Source organism: Chroicocephalus ridibundus, chromosome 8 (genome assembly GCF_963924245.1).
Source record: "Chroicocephalus ridibundus chromosome 8, bChrRid1.1, whole genome shotgun sequence".
Lineage (NCBI taxonomy): Eukaryota > Metazoa > Chordata > Aves > Charadriiformes > Laridae > Chroicocephalus > Chroicocephalus ridibundus.
This window is the reverse complement of record NC_086291.1, coordinates 29,323,893-29,342,928: the sequence shown is the minus strand read 5'-3', so window position 1 is coordinate 29,342,928 and position 19,036 is coordinate 29,323,893. Positions and strand designations below refer to the sequence as shown.

Sequence of the window (19,036 nt, the reverse complement as noted above, 5' to 3'; positions counted from 1 at the left end):
TTGTACAAGACCACTGAGGCTTTTTAAAACTACATAGCACAGAAAATAAGGTGTCTGTAAAATTATTCCGTAACATCAATTTTAGAAATACACCAAGAAGAGACAGATTTTCAGATGCGGAAGTCCCAACCATTCCTCTAGTTTCTTACATATTAAAATAAAGATCTATTTGCAGTCATGTATATGAGTTAACAAACCTCAATTTCAGCCACGATGGAGTTTTCACAAACTGAAAGACTCAGAAGACTACATGAGTAGTAGGAAAAGGATATATCTATATGAAACCTGAGCAAAAGTTAAGCAGCGTTCTAGAAATACTTATAAAAGGTTGCTTTCCCTTTTTTTTTTTTTCCTTAAAAAAATAATTTTCTTACATTATCAACGGCTAACAGTAGAAAAAGGATGGGAAGCAAGAGGACAACAAAATCCCCTCTTGATTAGTTCTGTAATTCTTAGACAAGTGAGAACCTGCTTTCTGCTACATCCACTACTTGTCATGGCTGGAACTCTCAATCTGTAGATACAAGTCAAATTACTCATTTTTTCTTTGACAGGGTTAAATTATTTTCTTATTGCATGGATGGGGGTTAAATGCAGTCTCCTGTATTAAAGCAGAAATCTCATCCCAAACAACTTCTTTCTTTGCTTTCTTCCAACCTCAAATTGGAAAATTAGACTTCCACAGATCCTTGATACCTAGTTAGTAATAAGCTGAAGGATTAATTTGACGGTCTGTAGTAACACCATAAAGAAGAGGATCTTTACTAAACAGTGAATAAGCTTGCACAGGGAGAAAAGAAACAGAGTTCTTTGCTAGGGAATCTATGGAATAATACCTCCAAACAACCTCTACTTTTTACACCACAGGTGCTAAACAAGAACTATTGGAAGTGTGTTTCATGACAATTTTCTTCTCTGGTGTAAGATATTTAGCATCTCAAATTTTGTACTTCATTTTGATGGTTGAGTTTCAAGTAACAGGCAGCTACAGAATAATCATTTTTTATTTCACCTCCAAAAGCATGCCCTCTTTCCCCCACCCCCAAAAGAGAGAGACACAAAAAGAGACAAAAGACAAACTTATTTCTCCTCATTACTCCCCTGCTTTTTCATCTAACAGCGACTTTAGCAGAGCAATTTTTAAACAAACCATATTTTGAAGCACGTGACAAAATTAATCTCATTTTCTAGATAGCACTCAACGTCATCCAGAATCATCTGCTTCTGCATAATGCCATTTTGCCTATTGATTTCACTCATTTGCACAGAATAAGATGCACCTAAAAAACATGCAGCAGCTGAAGGACTTACCCTGAAAACAGGGCTTCCATTACAACACTCACTTTCCTTTGAGAGGACCTACTTGAGCAATACTGAGCACAAAAGATCAACATTGCATTCCAAAATATACTTACAATACTAAAAGCAGATCTTTTTCCAAGCATGTAAAAACAGAATACACAGATGAGGCAATGGTATTTAAGACATCTTTCTCATAGTCACCTTTTATTAAAAGTATCCCAGTACATCCTTAATTATGCTTTAGAACTGTTTATATTTTTTCTTAGTGTTCCAGTGCATTTATACAAAAAAGAAATTTGCAGTGGTATTAAAATGCCCTAAAATCTGGAATTCTTTTCTGTTGTAGTTCAGATCCAAGTAAACATCATATTTCATATATGAACTATCTTTATTAACTGTACTAAATTCTTCCCTCCTTCTCCTCTCAGTAACTAAACAATAATGTTATTGCCTAGCATACCCAGGAAAATATCTCATAACGGAAAGCTATCTGTTTATAGTCTAAAAATCCTGAGTGGCAAACAATTTTGACAAATTTCATGTATCTACATGATAATCCCCCAGGGCTGCCTAGATGCAGCTGTTGCTGAAATAGTTAATATTCCAAGAGAATGATGATTGAATCATAGCTGGACAGAGAAATCCTCATCAGGAGTCACTGAGTAAAAGGCGGCATAAACACATCTCAAAAGTTCTATGCATTTTATTGATTTCTGAGTTCTCCAGGTCTTGAACTAAGGTATTTACAGGCTGAATTGGATTAGTCTTTAAACTGCTAGAAGGTATTTGTATATCTGTTATGCTAGTTAACCAGTATTACCCAAAACAATGCATATGGTGGAATGTTGGCTTCCTTAAATCTAATTTTTCCCGAATAAACTTTAATGAGATGAGATTTCTCTTAGCAAAGGAACCCTTAAGGCAAGAATCGTCATACCAGGTAACTATGCTAGTCTTACTAACAGCCTGAAAAACATCAGCAGTAGCATTTTGCGTTAAAACTGCAAGTAGGAAGAAAATGAAGGTTCTACATTTGTACATTTGTTTAAGGGATCTTTCCGGAAAATAATACTGTCATTCATTTACACAGAGAGACAGGGTTAGCTTCTTGTAAGCTTGATTCATCTTCTATTTGATATTGTAACTGCATGATTCTACTTGATATAGTAAGTGCATGCTGGAACAAGGTAACTGAACCTATCATTACAATTTATATTGCACATCTAACTGGTGATATTTAGGCAACCATTCTTAATTACTAGTATATTAAACCCAGATGTTTCCGTCTTGTAACTGGCCAATATTTCCATGAAGCTCTGCTTGCTTGAGTTTAATCACTGAAGTAGTTGAAAGAGAAGATCGATGCAAAGACTGCAACAGCAGCTGCTATTACCACACCTAAAATAACAAAGGAAATGCGTTCAGTGAGTGGCAATGGCAGCAGAGTCAGCAGCAGCTAGGGTGGGGAGGGCAGGGCCAAGGTGAATGACAAGCAGGAGGAGAAACAATAAGAGCCACCCCAAACACTACCTACCACTGCTAAGCCTAAATCTGAAGCTACAATGTCAAATAATTGAATTATAAAAGCTCCACGTGACATTTCTAATCAGAGTAGGATCCTTCCAGAAATCCAGTTGACTGCATACTTCTGTAGTACCTTAGCTGTGTCCCAGCCTATGAAATAATGCACCAACTTTGCACTACTGCTTAATTCTAAGAATCAGATTAGGAAAAACAAAATTTTAAGCTGTAAGAAACAAAAGCTAGTAAGTTTCTTTGATTCTGTGTGGCACTACAGCTACTCTGTAAGTCTCTTCGTAGCACAACAGTCACCTTCCTATTGATTAACATGCTTGTTACTGATGCACTTAAGAAGATGACACAAAAAAAAAAAACAAACAACCCCAAAACACCTGAATGATGATTCAAGGCAAAACATTTTTGCATCCAGAGCAAATACATATTTACTGCTACTCTTTAATCTTCCAGTTACCTTGTTCTACTTCTAAGAATTAATAGAAAACAGAAGTTACTGTTTTGTTGACTAAAATGTAACTGTATTTTAATATGAAAAGACAGTCAAAGCTCACAGCAAAGAGAACTGTACCAAGTGCAGACAGATGTATTAAAGCTGGACAAATTAGTATCATGGAGAAGTTGTATTTGGAAGAAGACTTCTGCGGCTCGTGTTCCGTGAATTATTGAGGCTGACAATTAGCACCCAAGCCCATATGTTTTTGTCAACTTGGGAAGAGAATTAGTGAGTCACTAGCCGATTTATTGATGCCTACTTGACAACACCCTTCAACCATGTTGTGTTTTTTTTTTTAAAGTACAGAATTATAGAAGTGGTGGCTCTCCAAAAAACAAATAAAGCTACATAAGCCTTTTGTATTGACTTGTAGACTGAATGAATGCAAACAGTGGTTTTGTTCCAGCAGCGGGCTGTGGTTCTTTCTTCCCCAGAAACACCCTGCACCTACAACACTATTGCACTAATCTCACCAGTTTACTAATAATGCTGTGGAATCTAAAAGTACTGAAAGGACTCATTACAGTTTCTGGATTGCCATAGCAAAATGTAGGAAGTAACATACCCATATTTTGTTGAAGTTTCAACAGCAATGTTGCTTTTGTCACTTGCTTCTGTTGTGTGTCATCCACATTGTCAGTAACTGGACAAATATCAACTGCATGGAAATCAAGTGAAGAAATAAATACTCGGTGAAAAGCTAACAGTTGTGTTTTACAGTTGAATAAATGCAAAAGACCAAGAACTTCATATCAACTTTATAAGAAGTATTTATGGTAGAAAAAAACCCCATAGTATTTCACAGAGAGAGAAGAAATACGTTTGGGAAGGAGCTCCGCTTCCAAAACTCGTTTTCCACACCCTGCTTCCAGAATAACATATCCAACCTCCTTTACGTAAGGGGAGAGAATTCTCCTGGGAAGAATTTGCCTGCTCTGAGAGGGAACCACCAAAATGAATGATTAACCACCGTCTAAGATCAAAGGCTTCACTTTAAAGGCATTTGTCCAGAGTTTGGGTTACATGCAAACCCCATTGCCACTAAAGAGCGAGCCCAGCATCATTCCCTACTCAACAGGCATAAATGGGTTTGGTTTTGGCTTTTTTTTTTTTTTTTTTTCCCCTCAAAGTAGTGAAATTCCTTTTCGAAGATTCCTTAAAAATACACTTTCAGAGTAGGCATAGAGGACAGATTCCCCTTTGGAACAATTACTAAATCCTTAGACTGCTCAGCCAGGATGTTGAAGAGCTTGACTCTATTCCCAGAATGATGGGATTCAAACCCGTATCTGTTTCCTTTCCGAAGATTTCCCTAAATCACTTGGCTATACCCAGCTTGTTGGAGAAGGGGAAGAGAGAAAGAAGGGGATTAATCTTGAGTTCTCTAGCTGAACTTGTTCGTTTGTCCCACACAGAGCAAGCATGCTTTGGACTACATGGTTCAGTGATAAGGCTACTTGATGGTGATGCACCAAAGGTCTAACTTGCTTCCTGTTCCCAGGATAGTTTGCTAAGGCATCACTTGTCAAAAGTTCCGATTGCAATTCAGTAGCTACTATTGCAGTTATCTTCTGGACAAGTAAACAGTAAGAGAAAGTGTTTGTGCTATTGCAGTGAGATCTGGATGTCTTCAGAAAGAACAGAATGGGGCATGCTAACAAAAAAAAAAAAAAAAAGACTAACAGATTGTTCTTGTTCAGAAGATGAAGAAAAACCCACAGCAGTACCAGATATAAAGTTTTAGCAGTCCATGGAATACTGATCTAAATAAAAACAGATCTCCCATTTCCAGACTGGGGTTGTCAATCACCTATAAATTACAAATTATATAGTTGAGTAATAAGGCACATCCCTTGCATGATTCATATGAAAATGATTCATGGAAAAGTACTTTCTCTATCATATCATTAGCTATGGGGGAAATGTATAATCTAGATGTGTGATCAGAACGGTTGCTTCTGTCTAAGATGAGTCATGGGCATGACTGTCTTCAAAATATCAAGTCAAACTTGCACAAGATCTGTTGTTACACAAAAGCAATCAAACTAGACATTTAGGACCTGTCTTTAGCCATTTTTATCCCTGAACCCACTAACTTTGTAGAGGATGAAATGCAGCAGAGCAATTAATAACTGTCCAATATAAAACCTAACAAGGATAGCAAGATATATAGGTATACACACACATATATGCATACACTAAGCATAAACATGGCTTTGAGATCTCTTGCAAGCTGAACATACATGTAAAATAAAAGTAAGGACAAAACATTTCAACGCAAAGGGTGCGTTTTTGAAGAGAAATTATTACATATCTCTGAAGCCCACTGGTACCCAATGAGGCCTTAGTTTCATCATTATTTTTTTTTTTTTTTGCAAAGGAAGACACACCCTCATCTGCTTAAAATATGAGCAAAAAATCTTTAACTAGAGTAAACATATTACTAATTGTTGCAAGACAGCTTTTTGAGTAAGTACCTTAGCTAGCACAGTAAGAGCACGACATTCTCTCCAAACTACTTAGTTTTCAATTCTCTAAAATAACATATCACTTTTAGAGAAGCCAACCACATTTCTTGGGTCATCTTTGAAGTCTCGATCCAGCAGGTTTCTTTCTTTAGGTTTTTCTTTTTTAGTTTCTTCTTTAGTTTTTATGAGCAAGTAGCATAGTTAGTGCACTCTAACTCTTACATTTCTTTGCACCTTCATATGAACTATTGCACTTTTGTGAAGGTAACTTTTGAAGCTGCACATCAAGGCAGCAATGCTTGATTGCTTGCTCAGAGGGGGAAAAAAAAAAAGAAAGAGGAAAAATGAAAAAAGAAACGCCCTTGAGCTATTTAGTTACCAAAGTCATTTACGCCATTAAGTTATGGAAAACTTGCATTTGAAGCAGCTGTAGTATAAATCACACAGAGTTTTCATAGTAACAATTATATGAATCCTTAATTCTTCATTAATTCTTCAATTTGCTAAGACGGGGAAGCAATTACCACTACTGAAGTCTTATGTTTATCCACTCAGGGTATTTAACACACCGCCCCCACCTCCTGCTCCAAGGAAGAGCAGGGATTTAGTAAAGCCAATCATGAATGCAAAGCTTCCAATTGCTTGTATTAAAGGACTAAATACCTTGAAACTACAGTGTTAAAGCTATTTATATCTTTCAATTATAAATAGGTTAGGTTTTACTTTCTATTTTCCATGTAACAATCTTAAAGCATGACCCAGTAGTGACCTCACTGCAGAGTTGTACAAGGAATCAAGAGAATAAAACTGTAGGAGACAGTAGCAGGGGCCGTACTAAGTAAGCACATAAAACTGACCTTCTCAAAATAACTTTATTTCATATGTTTTGACTATAAACTGCTCAAAAAATAAATCTTTTGGCTATACTGATTAGATCCTATTCTTCTCAAGTGCATATTTTAAAGAGCAACAAAAAGAGAAATTATTTTTAAAAGCCTGTTCATGTTCTTGAATTTTAAACAATTCTTTTTATCAGCAAACTTTCCCCAGAACTTCACTATGGACAATATTTCCAGTTAATTCAAGGCTAGCACCTAAGACCACAGGAATTTTGATACAAAGAAAAAAGCTAATGTCAAAACTGATTACAAACCTATTTTTATACCACTGCTGAATATTAATTATTATTAATAAAAATAGCACTAAGCTTTGAGAAACAACAAATGCTACCCAAATTCGAATGATGCATTGACTTTACACAGGGGAAACCCCAAACTCTCCATTATGTCACAAAAACATGTTTATAGCAATACTTAAGACACTTCATGCCCAAGTACCAATAAAAATCAAATTGCAAGATTCAGGCTTTTGTTTTACAAGGTAGAACACTTTTTTTTTTGCACAGTTAACAGGTATAATTTCTAAAACAGCCTTCCTGGCTTTAATAAAAGTGTATAAATAACTTGTGATTTTAATAAACCACAAGTTAATAATGCCATAGCAATAATTATCAGCATCAAACAGCATTGTGCTGATAGCATTATTACTATCATCACTATTAACAGAACCCATTCTATGGACAAACCTTATGGTGTTCACTGGGACAAGGCCAGTCTCAGTTTTTTAGTGAAATCTTCTTTGTATGTTTTCCCCTTTCTACTGCTATGCACTTACGTTAGATTTTTTTTTTAAAAAAAAAAGAAGAAAAGAAATCCCACACACTAAACTATAACCAGAAAGCTACAAGAACACAAAAATTCATTTTGTCAGCTACCTGGACATCATTTTACACATATTAATGGCATCAAATCTTTGTGATGCATTGCTGTTAGTCTAATTGTGCTTTCTCCCTACCTCCAGATCATACATCCTTCCATAATGCAATAAAGTTAAACTGAATCATCATCTCTCTCCCTCCCATGCCTATCTCCACTGCCACAACAATATTAATTTGCCTCCCTAAGTTATACTAATTCCTTAAAACTCAGTAATAATTAGCTTTAAGATTATTAAAGTTATTCGTACAATGCAAGGGAGATTTTTATTGTCTTTCCTGTTTTTCTTGAGGTTCTTGAGCTTTTAAAGATATCTTTTAAAGATAACCACTCCGTTTCACTGCTAACAGGTTCAGATAAAACCTGGGAAAACTGATTAATTCTGAAAGACGTGAGAATTTATGGTTATCTCTGAAATTAAGAGACAAAAACCCCTACAAGTAAACAAGTAGGTCAAGTAGAATATCAGTAGTCACAGTTCACTCTACACAGCAAGCTCATGGCTACGTTTTCCACTTTTTGCCCCCAAATACTACCATCAAAAAGTGTCCAAAGTTCTTATCTAAGATTTAGTGTTATTTTTCAAAAAAATTAAATTGTAAAACTGTAACCTGCAGCTCATATTCACATTCATGGGGGGGAAAAGGGAAGAAAAATCTTTTCGATAAGGTCACAGGAAGCATTATTAGATGCATTTCAACTACAGATTTGCCCCTACATTGACAACAACCACAGGAAATCATATAAACCAGAAATATTCAGAAAAAGAAAGTCACTAAATAAATTATAACAAAATATCTGTATACCTGCATTAAAAGGAATATAACATTCTCATAATCAGATCATAAACTTATAAGACATTCAGTAGAAAATGAAAAACTTTCAATTTTCTTTCCATTTTGGGTGAATCACAAAACTTCACATTTGGGCACTGGGCACTGCATTTGATACATAAATTAAAACACTCAGACAAACAAAGTTACTTTGTATTTCAGAGAGAGTCAGGTTCTAGCATGGGAACTTCCTGAAAGACACATTAGACTACATATTTTTTTTTAATATTTAGTGAAAAAACAGTAGATTTGAATGAAGCTCTCAACTTCTTATTCTAATTTATTCTAAATAGTAGCAGTACTCAGCTCTTAAACCAGCAAAGTTCAACTACCAAAAAGTAACCAGAATATAAAGCTTTACGGGTTTTTCTTACAGTGTATTTGCCAACGTAGGATCATCCCTAATTCATGTGCAGAGTAATGTATGCAAGCCTTGTTCAACTGAACTATAGTTTGTGAGCTACAGCCATGTTTGCACAGATCATGTGGTGAAAGAGCAAAACATTTGAGAGGAAAGAGAGACAGAGGTCTGTTGCAAGTCAAATAGAAAAACTGCAAGAACCTTTACCACTTCTCTCAAATATATTTAAACTGTAATTAGATTGATATAAGCCCTTAGAGCGTATCTGTATCTGGATAAAACTGGCCTATGCTATTAGTCAACATTTTCATAATCTGTGATGCAGCCGCTCCTGTTCTCAGATATCGTATTTACCTGTGTTAATTTCCTCTGCTATATAGATATCTTCAGCTTGCACAGACTGATCCAACATCTCAACAAAACGTTCCTGAATTTCAGCATCAGCCTCATCACCAAACTTATAATCACTGAGCATCACACTGGATCCAGCAACAGGGACAAACAGTCTTTGAGGCAAGACATGATATTCCCTCTCAAAATCTAAAAGAAAAGGGGGAAAAATACCATCCAAATAAAAGCCTTGCCAGTTATGATAAGATTCCTCATTAATCTCTGACCACAAGATAAAGCTATTGCAAGAGAACTGTGAAAGGTTTCCATGTAAAACGCCTAGTTTTGGGCATGGCTTGTTTAGTTGTTACTGCTTTATGAAAGTTTTGTCTGCTGTTACACTGATCTATGTTCTTAATCAGTCTCTCCAGAAATACCTGAGACACCTGCAAAACAGACCATAAAATGTTAAACAGACTTTTTTCATGTTTAGAATGACTAGCAAAAGTACTCTAGGAAAGACTGCAGATAAGAGTGTACACAGAACAGCACGTGATTTCAACACCACAAAGGATTGCAAACATTTGGCAGCTTTATACCATAAAGCCACAAAGTTCGGCTGCCACCTAAAGAGGAAACTGAAAATTGCATGCAATTGGAAACGTCAAGTTTAAATCATGCAGGTCAGATAAAGTTGGCCAACACCAAAACAAACCACATTATCCTAAAAGTAAATAGTAATTCTGAACATGAGTTGGTTTTCCCTACACAATCAAAATGTTTCCATTTCTTTTCTATTTTTTCTAAAATCACTACCAAAGATAGTATATCTTAAAAGGCTTTCCTTCATATAAGATCTTCAAATTGATATTTCAATCTACTAATAATATTTGGTTTTATAAAACCAAACCAACACAACAGTAAGAAGATAACTTGACACCATTGCACTGACTCAAAGTTTAAAGAATCACCTAGCATGAGCGAGGAGATCTGGTCTCACCAAATACCCCTGTAGTTTTTAATATCATCACAACAGGCAGTTTTAGTTTCATTAGATCAATTTGCATTGTGTTCTGGCCACTGCATGGTGCTCTGTTAAATTCAAGCTAATGCAATCCAGCAATTATTCATGGTGCTGAAATAAGATCTACTTCTTTAAAAAACACAAAGCTTGTCACAGTATTTGATGACGAGAAGTCCAGGGGGCAGAGACAACACAAATGATACATTTCTACAGTAGTTAAAAACAAAAAAAATCAGGATACTTCTTCACATCAAAATCACCACACACAATGCCATATTTAATTTAATGGAGATGAACTATTCAATTTCAGAGCTCACATCCACTAGCATTCACCACATAGGTGATAGAACATGGAAGTCTATGTCCAGCCGGTTCTTTTAATTCTACCAAGTTTTAGCATCCTTCAATACTAACAGGAATACCATGCAGTTATTTAAAAAACAATAATAAAAATTTAAAGTGTGCAAGTTACAGTTAGAACTTCAGTGACAGAAGTTTTAACTACAGCATTTTTCGCAATTACAAAATTTCTGATCAGTGAGAAAGAAGCTGAAATTGCATTTTGTGGTCATGAGAACTAAATACAAACTTGGTGCGAAAGCTGCGATGCCAAAGAACATATCTGAACTTGACAAAAATCCTCAGGATTTAAGAAAAGTCAAGGCTGCCAAACAGCATTTGTGCCACTTATTTTTAATTCTGCTCTAACCATACTGGAACATCAGTACAACAGCAAAACTTTCTAAGAATCAGAATTCACTGCAAATGTAAGCTGGCAGGGTTTTTTTTGAATGCCTACTTTTTTTGTGAGGTCCTTCATTTATAATCATATCTTCAAATAGTATTTCACACCGATCACTCAATGTGTTTATTATGTCTCTTTTCAAAGCCTGCAAGGACAAAGCAAAAATATTAGTAATATAAAAGCCATTTGCAAAGCTTTTGACTACCAGGAAATAACAAAAGTCCCTCATAGGTTTAACCCATGTTGAAAGAATAGTTTTTCACAGAAAATAAAAACTCTAAAAAGAATTTTGAAAGTCCAATAAAGAGAAGCTAATATGAAAAGAATTAAAATTAAAAACCAACAAAACAAAAATGAAGAGCTGAGGAAAATTTTAGTATTGTTAGAATTAGACCTGACAAATTCTAGCCATTACCGCTAAGAACAAGCAATAATAATCACAAGGCATTGACTCAAAAAGGGGGGAAAATTCACTAAACAAACAAATATGTATTTACCTCTACACATACAAAAATATGGTCTGAAATCTTTTCTCGATTTTAATAGAATTCTTCAAAGCCTAATCACTTCGACAATTTGCGCAAAGATTCACCAGAGAACAGCCTTAGCAACAGGAGACATACTGCTAGAACTGAAAAAAGGAACTGAATACGCACACAGCCCAGTTCAGTCCATGGCATTTTGGCAAAGAAATACCCATACGACAAATTTCATGTATTTCAGAAAAATGTTTCTGATGAACTAACAACCTTTTCACTACCTGAATAGCTTCTTTAACTTTTGGCTTGTTGTTATGTATGTAGGCTCTGCATTTCACAGCACCTTTGAGATTTATGGAACCACTGCAGACCTGGACTGTAGCCGTCGATCTGTGACTTGAACCCTGAGACTGAAAAATAAACGTGTTTCAGTTTTATCTTGTTACCAAGGCACTTGCAGCATGAGTAACAAAAAACAGCACTAGGAAATTAACAGCACACCTTAAGATGTTTACTTATAACCTGTTTTCCCTCATCATTTATAACTCTTATTTGTTTTGTTAGTTAAGATTGAAAATCTCTCTCCTTTTCCATTATGGGAAATGTATTTACTTTTCCAGACGTTCAATTTCTTGCGATTTAAATATTTGCATCTATAAGACTTGTAAAACTTTCCAAGCAAGTGACTTGTGGCTAATATTAGTATTGCAACCTAGAAATCTTTTTAAAATTTTTTTTTTTTTTAAACAGTGAAGTTTGTATGTTTACTATGTAGTCAGCATAACCTACAGTATCCTGAGAGTCATCCCATCACTTAGCACTAAATTATAAATGTGGTCACATTTAGAAGTGTATCAAACTGTTGCCTAGAAATATTCACCCTAATTACCAAAACCATGAGTGTGTTGTACGAAGCACTCTAGGACAACACCTGGAAATACGGGGATGCATAACTCCCACAAGAACTGCATAAACTACTTCTGCCAAAACAAAACATTTCCCTTTCTCTGAGGTGGTTAACCATTGGAACAATACATCAACAAAATTTAACATTTCTAAAAGTTTTGCTGAATGTAACCTTAGAGAAACCATGAACTACTTGACAAAACACGATAGCCTGAGCTGTGCAAGAAGCCTGGACGCATTTGGACTTTAGGACCTAGACTGGGGCACCTAATTCAGGGTTCAAGTCAGCAGAACCTCTGGTAGAGAGGAAACTCCTGACACAGACCCAACAGCTTGAGATTATGATTCAGCTCCCACGATCCATACCTTAATTCAAAACTAGTGACTCAGCTTCTGACAAAAGCATTCAAGAAATAGCCATAGCTAGCCATGGCAAGTTGAAGCATGGGGGTGATTGTGAACTTCAGAAGGATGCAAAGTCACCTTGCAATCAACATATGCAGGTACTAACAGGTAACCTACTATCAAATGAATTAGTTTGCGGGATTTCATTTCTATAACCAGTTTTTTCAAATTTTCCTTGCAGCTGTACTGTGCAATTCTTAGGCAATGCAGTTATCACAGCATGAGAATTTCCACAGACACAAAATATGCAGATCTGTCCACAGTTTCACAGCCAATATCTGCGGTGGAATAAAAAGCCTTATGACAAAATAAGCTGGATTTCTAGACAATAAGTCAGAATGTTCTTTTATCTTTTTATTCTATTTTACAAGATAACAAAGGGGTTATACTTTACAAACTACTAAATACTTACCAGCTGTGTCAGAACTTTGACATCAGAAAACTGAGTGCTGGATTGAGTACTTCCTCTTAACTTTTTCTGAGGGGAAAAAAATTCTGTGTGTCATGAAACAGGAAAAAAAAAAAACCCCTGAATCAAAATCTCCTCACTATGGTATCAAATGTGCCCTAGTTTATAGCTTTTAAGAGAGAAAAATGGCACATAGTAAACAGCCATGAGAATATAATTACAAAACTGAAAGGAGAGATGAATGCATCAGCCAAATGTCTAAACATTTAGACATACATAGGTCTTAGAAATCTCATCACCTTAGTCATGTTCTTTAATGAGGAGACAGCATATAGAAAAATTTTCAGTCAGACCTCACATATAATTATTGTGTTTGCGTTGCCAGAGGAAGAAAAGGCAATTTGCAGCAATGAAGATGGGAATGCAAGCAGTCCTGTGCATTAGTTACCTAAAACAGGCCAATTAGATCAACAAATATTGTACAAGAAGACATCTAAATCAATGCTTATCACATTGGAGGTTCTAACCATGCATCTATTAAGAGTTCAATTCCTTGTTGTTCACTACTCACATGCCCTTCCAGTAGTTCTGTATCATCATCTTTGATTTGTCCATTGATCAGAAATACACCGTCTTCTATTTGTTTTGACCATCGATTTAATCCATTCTTTAAAAAAGTGAAACCACAAAAGTCTCATAAGAAAGAGGAAAGAGAATTTCACTAAAAGAGTTGGACAGTATTATGCTGAAAATTATAGAAATACACGTTTCAACAGTTACTCCAAGAGAGTTTTAAAGTCTCTGAAAAAATTGTCTATATGCTTTTCCACAGACAAATCTCAAAACCAACATGTTCAGAATATATTCACTAACAAACAAGCATTTCAAAATATTTAAGTGCTACCCAGAGATTTGATTTTTGTAGAGACAGAAGCAACCAACTGAAAGTAAATTCTTATTAAAAGCACCCCATACCCCTGTTCTAATTGGATGTAACCTCTCACTAGGTGAAGCAGAGGAGACTTTAGTTGGCATACTCATGGGAATTGCTAAGTAAGTTTGAACAAAGGAAACTGCCAACACTAAGCATAGCAGAAGAAAAGCTATCCATGTTTTTTATACCATGAATGCTTCATAGTAACTTCAAACTACGTTTAAGAGAGGAATAACTGCCAAACATTCTCCGACGATTAGTCCTACTCCTCTACTCACGCTACACAAATCTTTCTCTCTCGTTTAATTTTCAATAGAAAAAGTAGCGTAGAGACCAACTACACAACTGGTTAGTTACCTTGGTATTCTTCTCCAAGTCATGGTTCGGTGAAGTAGCAAGAAGTGGAATATGAATGTTAACATTTACTGTGCAGTCCAAAGCTAACCAGGAAGCAGACAGAGCACTCTGATATTTCCAATCTGCTGGTTTAGCTGAACTCTGAGAGCAGAAATAAGCAAGAAAGCATTCTACAAAACACTGTATAACTCAAGAGATTTTTTTTTAAACATTATTGTCATGCATTAAAAGCTGTATATGACACAGAGGATGACGCACTTACCCTTGGATCTTGCACATCATAGGTTCGGCAAACTACTCTTTGCTACTTAAAGAAAAAGATCCAGTAAAAAGCAAAAAAAATCCAAACAAGAACAATTCACAATTAACTTTGTCCTTTACTTAATTTCTTTGTTGAGCTAATTTATGCTCTGATGAAAGTTCTCACCTTTTATTAATGTAAAAAAGTGGAAAAACATTTGACTGTAAACTCCAACTACCACAGTGATGCTGTCCCATCTCTCACAAATATATTAAGATCAACACGTATTCTCAGGGAGAATCACCAACGCGCCAATTCGCAATTTGTCCCTGTTTCTCTCACCTTTCTAAGGAAAAGCCTTGCTTTCTCTCCTTATATTATCTCATTGCCAACAGACCCAGCGTTCTTCTTCTGCACTAGTACAGATCCCACATGCCCACTACCTGCCTACTTCCACATTTTTTCTTCCTACTTCTTTTCAATTTATGCAAATCAAAACTGTCTGAGGAAGGCATAATTTGATGCCACTACACACACAAACCTAACAGTAAGAAATGATGGAGATTTTGCAAGGGTAAGAGAGTCAATAGTCTTACTCATGGCTAATGAGAAAACTTCATGATTTCAACTTACTGATCTATGCCTATCTTAACTCAAAACAACTTCCGCCTCCCAATTTATCATTTATTTAGAAATAACTACTGAACAGCGTTGGGGGTAGCAGTCTCAATCAATAAACCTTGCTCATAAAGGATACTTTTTTGTAGCAGAACAAATTTGAAGAGCTGCTCTGTCTGAGACCTCCTCTTCAGCAGGTTTCCAGAGCCTTCTTTTAGTCAAGGACTTTTCCACTGAGAAGATCAGCTAAAGATGAAAAAAGTATTACAGATTTTTCCACAAAAATAATGCATTATATTTCTGGAAAATAGTCTTGCACTGAAGTTCCAAGTCCAAGTGATATCATAATTATGCATAAATGCGAAATACAGCTTACATGCCACCAAAATGTCATGTTAAAAGAACATTCAGCAAAGAATCATAGGCAACTACTCCAAAGCGAAAGTTGCTTCTGAAATCTTAATTCAGCTTCCTTATAAACTGAACCAAGCAACACATATTCACATATTCAACTCACATGCTTTTCTCCCTACAAAAATATTAGAGCTTTATGCCTATTGGTTGAGGATCCGGAAAGACAGTTGTGCAAAATAGCTATCAATTAAAAAAAAAAAAAAAAAAAAAAAAAGAATTCAGGAATCACTGATGACTTTGACACAGCTCACTTTTTTTTTTTTTTTTGTGTTGGCTACTAGTTTCAGTAATCACAACTGAGATATGATGGCACTGCACAGCCAAAACTGAATCTTGGACCTTAGGCTTCGAAACCTACTCATGTTTAAATCACTTATTATGCTTACTTTTGAAAACAATAAAATGAACCCACATCTACAGAACAGAACTAAATGTGGCACTAGATACCCCAATACTGTAACAAAAACGCATTTTAAGTCTATCAGACAGTAGTAGGTTCTCCGTAGTTCCTAAATATAAACCCACACACCTAAGTCAAATACCACTAGTTCTATACAAGGTATTCCTTTCAAAGGAATCAGAACTATAGATGTTTCACTATTGTAAGTATCTCTAACCTCAACAATTCATTCAGACAAAAAAAGCTAATAATTGTGCCACAAGGATTTAGCTTACTATAAACCTTGAAAATGCCTTCTTCAACATCCACTTCCAATAAATACAGTAAGATTTGCTATTGCAGTAACAAACATCACAAGAAACAGAAAGTTAGCAAATACAAGCTGTGGTACAGTTCCAAAGGACAGTGATTTCTGAGGTTTCAGTCTCAAAACCATACAGCAAATCAGAACAGTTGGGCTTTTAGAAATGAAGCAACAAAACAACCATTATACTCAAGACAACGATAGAAAATTATTCTGCTACACACCCAAAAATATTCCTGTCTTTCCTCCAGGAAATCTCCTTACCTTGCGCAAAGCATTTGGACTATCTTTTGACAGTTCTGGAGTTGCAATAATAAATACACCAAGAACTACTAAGCCTCCAGGAAGCATTCTAGAAACCTTAAAAATAAAAATGAATACGTATTAATAGGAATCAGAGATCTAGCATCCATGTAACTTGATATAAACTTTGAAACCAATACAGATTATTTTGTTTTTTAAAAAAAATAATAAATATATATTTTAAAATATCTGTGCCTAGCGTGGTTAGAAAGATTCTTTTACTTTGAGAAAAAGGCTTGAGATTACAGAAGTGACGAGATCGTTTTTGTAAGACATTTCCTTTCTGTTCCTCCCACCCCCTTCATTAACTCATACTGTGCTACCTGACTGGCGTGTGTAGTTATCCATTCTTCATCAATGGATGCCAGTTTTGAAGGAATGCTTTCTTCCTTCTGTTCTTCCTTTGGAGGCGTTCGAACAGCCCGAATTACATAGTCTCTTTGAGGGGAACACTTTCAAAAACATCAATATAAGCAAATATACCATGAGGTTGATATCAAGTCTAAGAATATACCGTGTAGTATAGTAACTGTATAGAATAGTAGCTTTACAGTCGGTATTGTTAAACTCCATAGTAATCTGTTACAAAAATAATTCCTTCATGAATTTGCCTTTGCCTTAAAGCCTTGTTTAGTGATAAGTTTTACCTTTACAATTTCAATTTCTTTTCTGTGTGTCATATCTTTCACAAAACGATTTTAAAAGACTTGAGTAGTTGGTTGACACTGCAAACCCTTTACAGAAGTCCCTTCTGGCCATATTACCACCCTCCTGCATTATACAAGCTCAATGTGATGATAACAGACTTATCCCAGATGATTAAGGTCAAGGGAGTTTTCCCTATTAATATAAATGAATGGAACACACTTCAGATATTACACACTCACCTGCCCTATTAACAGGCCAGTGACATAAGGCTTTAATTTTGTGCTGAGGTCTGAAAGATACTGCCCAATTGCTTCCTCAACAAAGTACGTTCTACCCATTGCTGCAGGTTATAGTTTCAACCTATAAAACAAATAACACATAAAGTCAAAGTTACTACACCAGTTACACGAGTCTCACATAAAAGATCCTGAATATGTTAATACTCCGTCAATAAAGGTTAGTTAAGTAGCTTTACAATCAGCAAGTGGGGTTTTTTTATGAAAAATGTAACTGTCTATACTAGATGAAAAAGGATGTGATTGTTTTTTGCAAGAAAACTATTTTAAATACCTGCCACTGAAATAACATGGCAAAGTCATGCAAGCAAATACTAGGAAAAACATGTCTCCAAGCAACAATTTCTTACTGCATCATGTTTCATCAGAGGCCAGAACATAAAGTGTTAATTTTTTGCGTTCACACTCCTCTTTCTTTGAGGGATTTGCTAAATTCTACACATGTACTTTAACATGCTGTGCACAATTTTCTTTTACCAATTCCTAAGTCATTAAAAGCACAGAATCTGTAGACCATCCCAAAGGCCATCTGTACAGCTCCTATCAGTAGCTACACGAATACAGAACCCAGGACATGGGGACTGCCACAGACACTCCTCCCTTCCACACAGGCCTATTATGAAAACGACTTAATATATTGAGGGCTTTCTCACAAATTAACTATGAAAACGCTGAAGCCAAAGAGCACACGGTGAGGAAGCAAAGGGCATTCTGAGTCCCCTCAACGCTGCCTGCCAGAGAAAGCTGCACAGGGATGGCGTAGATGAAGCGCTGGCCCGGGGCGAGGATGGCTGTCACCCACCTCCCCTCGGCCCACACGGCCGGGCCAAGAGCACCTTGCACCCGTCTGCACCGGCACTGGAGCCCGGGCCGCGGCTCGGCAGTGGCTCCCGCACAGCTCTCCCAGCGCCTCGGGGCGCGGGCCACCCCAGCGCCCCCCGCACTAGCCTGACGGGCGCGGCCACCGCCGGGTCCCCAGGCTCGGCCACCGCCGCCTCAGAGCCGCTGTCGCCTGAGCCGCGAGCTGAGGTGGCCAATGCGCGCGTCACCGGCCGGCGCCGCACGCGCCCCGGCACAGGGGGATGACGCGCACCGACGCGCCCCCGCCTCGCGGCCTCCACAGCCGAGCGCGGGAAAAGGCCGCGCCGAGGGAGGGCGCCGCCATGCTCCGAGTGGCAGAAGCGGCGCCGCCTCCTCCGGCACCTCCCGGCGGCGCAGGACGCCTTAGAAAGCCAAAAAGCCTCGCGGCGAGCTTCAGGACGAAGCTCTAGGGGCTCCTGTGTAGATTTCAACCGCTTTCACACCTCAAACAGCAACTACAGCCTCACTTAACATGGCGCAAAGCGTTTTCCTACCGGAAACGGAAGTGCCCGCAGGCCCGCTGCGTACTCTCTGGGAAACTACATTTCCCGTGACCTCGCGGGGCGCACCCCTCCCCCCGCTCGCGCGTGC

General features: G+C 37.1%; 1 protein-coding gene across 4 annotated transcripts; it reads right to left on the bottom strand.

Moving 5' to 3' along the window:
• Window positions 1-1,027: 1,027 nt before the first annotated feature.
• On the bottom strand, window positions 1,028-18,933 carry ODR4 (odr-4 GPCR localization factor homolog). Of its 4 annotated transcripts, none has more exons than XM_063344300.1 (14): window positions 18,889-18,933; window positions 17,528-17,648; window positions 16,964-17,092; window positions 16,602-16,697; window positions 15,359-15,465; window positions 14,623-14,659; window positions 14,361-14,501; window positions 13,641-13,736; window positions 13,073-13,138; window positions 11,631-11,759; window positions 10,925-11,015; window positions 9,126-9,311; window positions 3,900-3,992; window positions 1,028-2,700 (listed from the first exon to the last, which is right to left on the bottom strand). In XM_063344300.1, exons 2-14 carry the CDS (start codon window positions 17,624-17,626, stop codon window positions 2,633-2,635), a joined length of 1,338 nt encoding a protein of 445 aa, XP_063200370.1. In that variant the 5' UTR covers window positions 17,627-17,648; window positions 18,889-18,933; the 3' UTR covers window positions 1,028-2,632. The 4 variants fall into 4 exon arrangements, with proteins under 4 accessions (XP_063200370.1, XP_063200368.1, XP_063200369.1 ...); XM_063344298.1 differs by lacking the exon at window positions 18,889-18,933 and adding an exon at window positions 18,533-18,876; XM_063344299.1 differs by lacking the exon at window positions 18,889-18,933 and adding an exon at window positions 18,238-18,355.
• Window positions 18,934-19,036: the final 103 nt, after the last annotated feature.

Coding starts and splice junctions, on each gene's coding strand:
- ODR4 (XM_063344300.1), bottom strand. CDS start 17,626: ATGGGTAGAACGTACTTTGTTGAGGAAGCAATTGGGCAGTATCTTTCA. Junction 15,466..16,601: donor GTCCAAATGCTTTGCGCAAG/GTAAGGAGATTT, acceptor TTTCATCTTTAG/CTGATCTTCTCAGTGGAAAA. Junction 11,760..13,072: donor TCAAAGTTCTGACACAGCTG/GTAAGTATTTAG, acceptor TTTATTTTTCAG/TCTCAGGGTTCAAGTCACAG.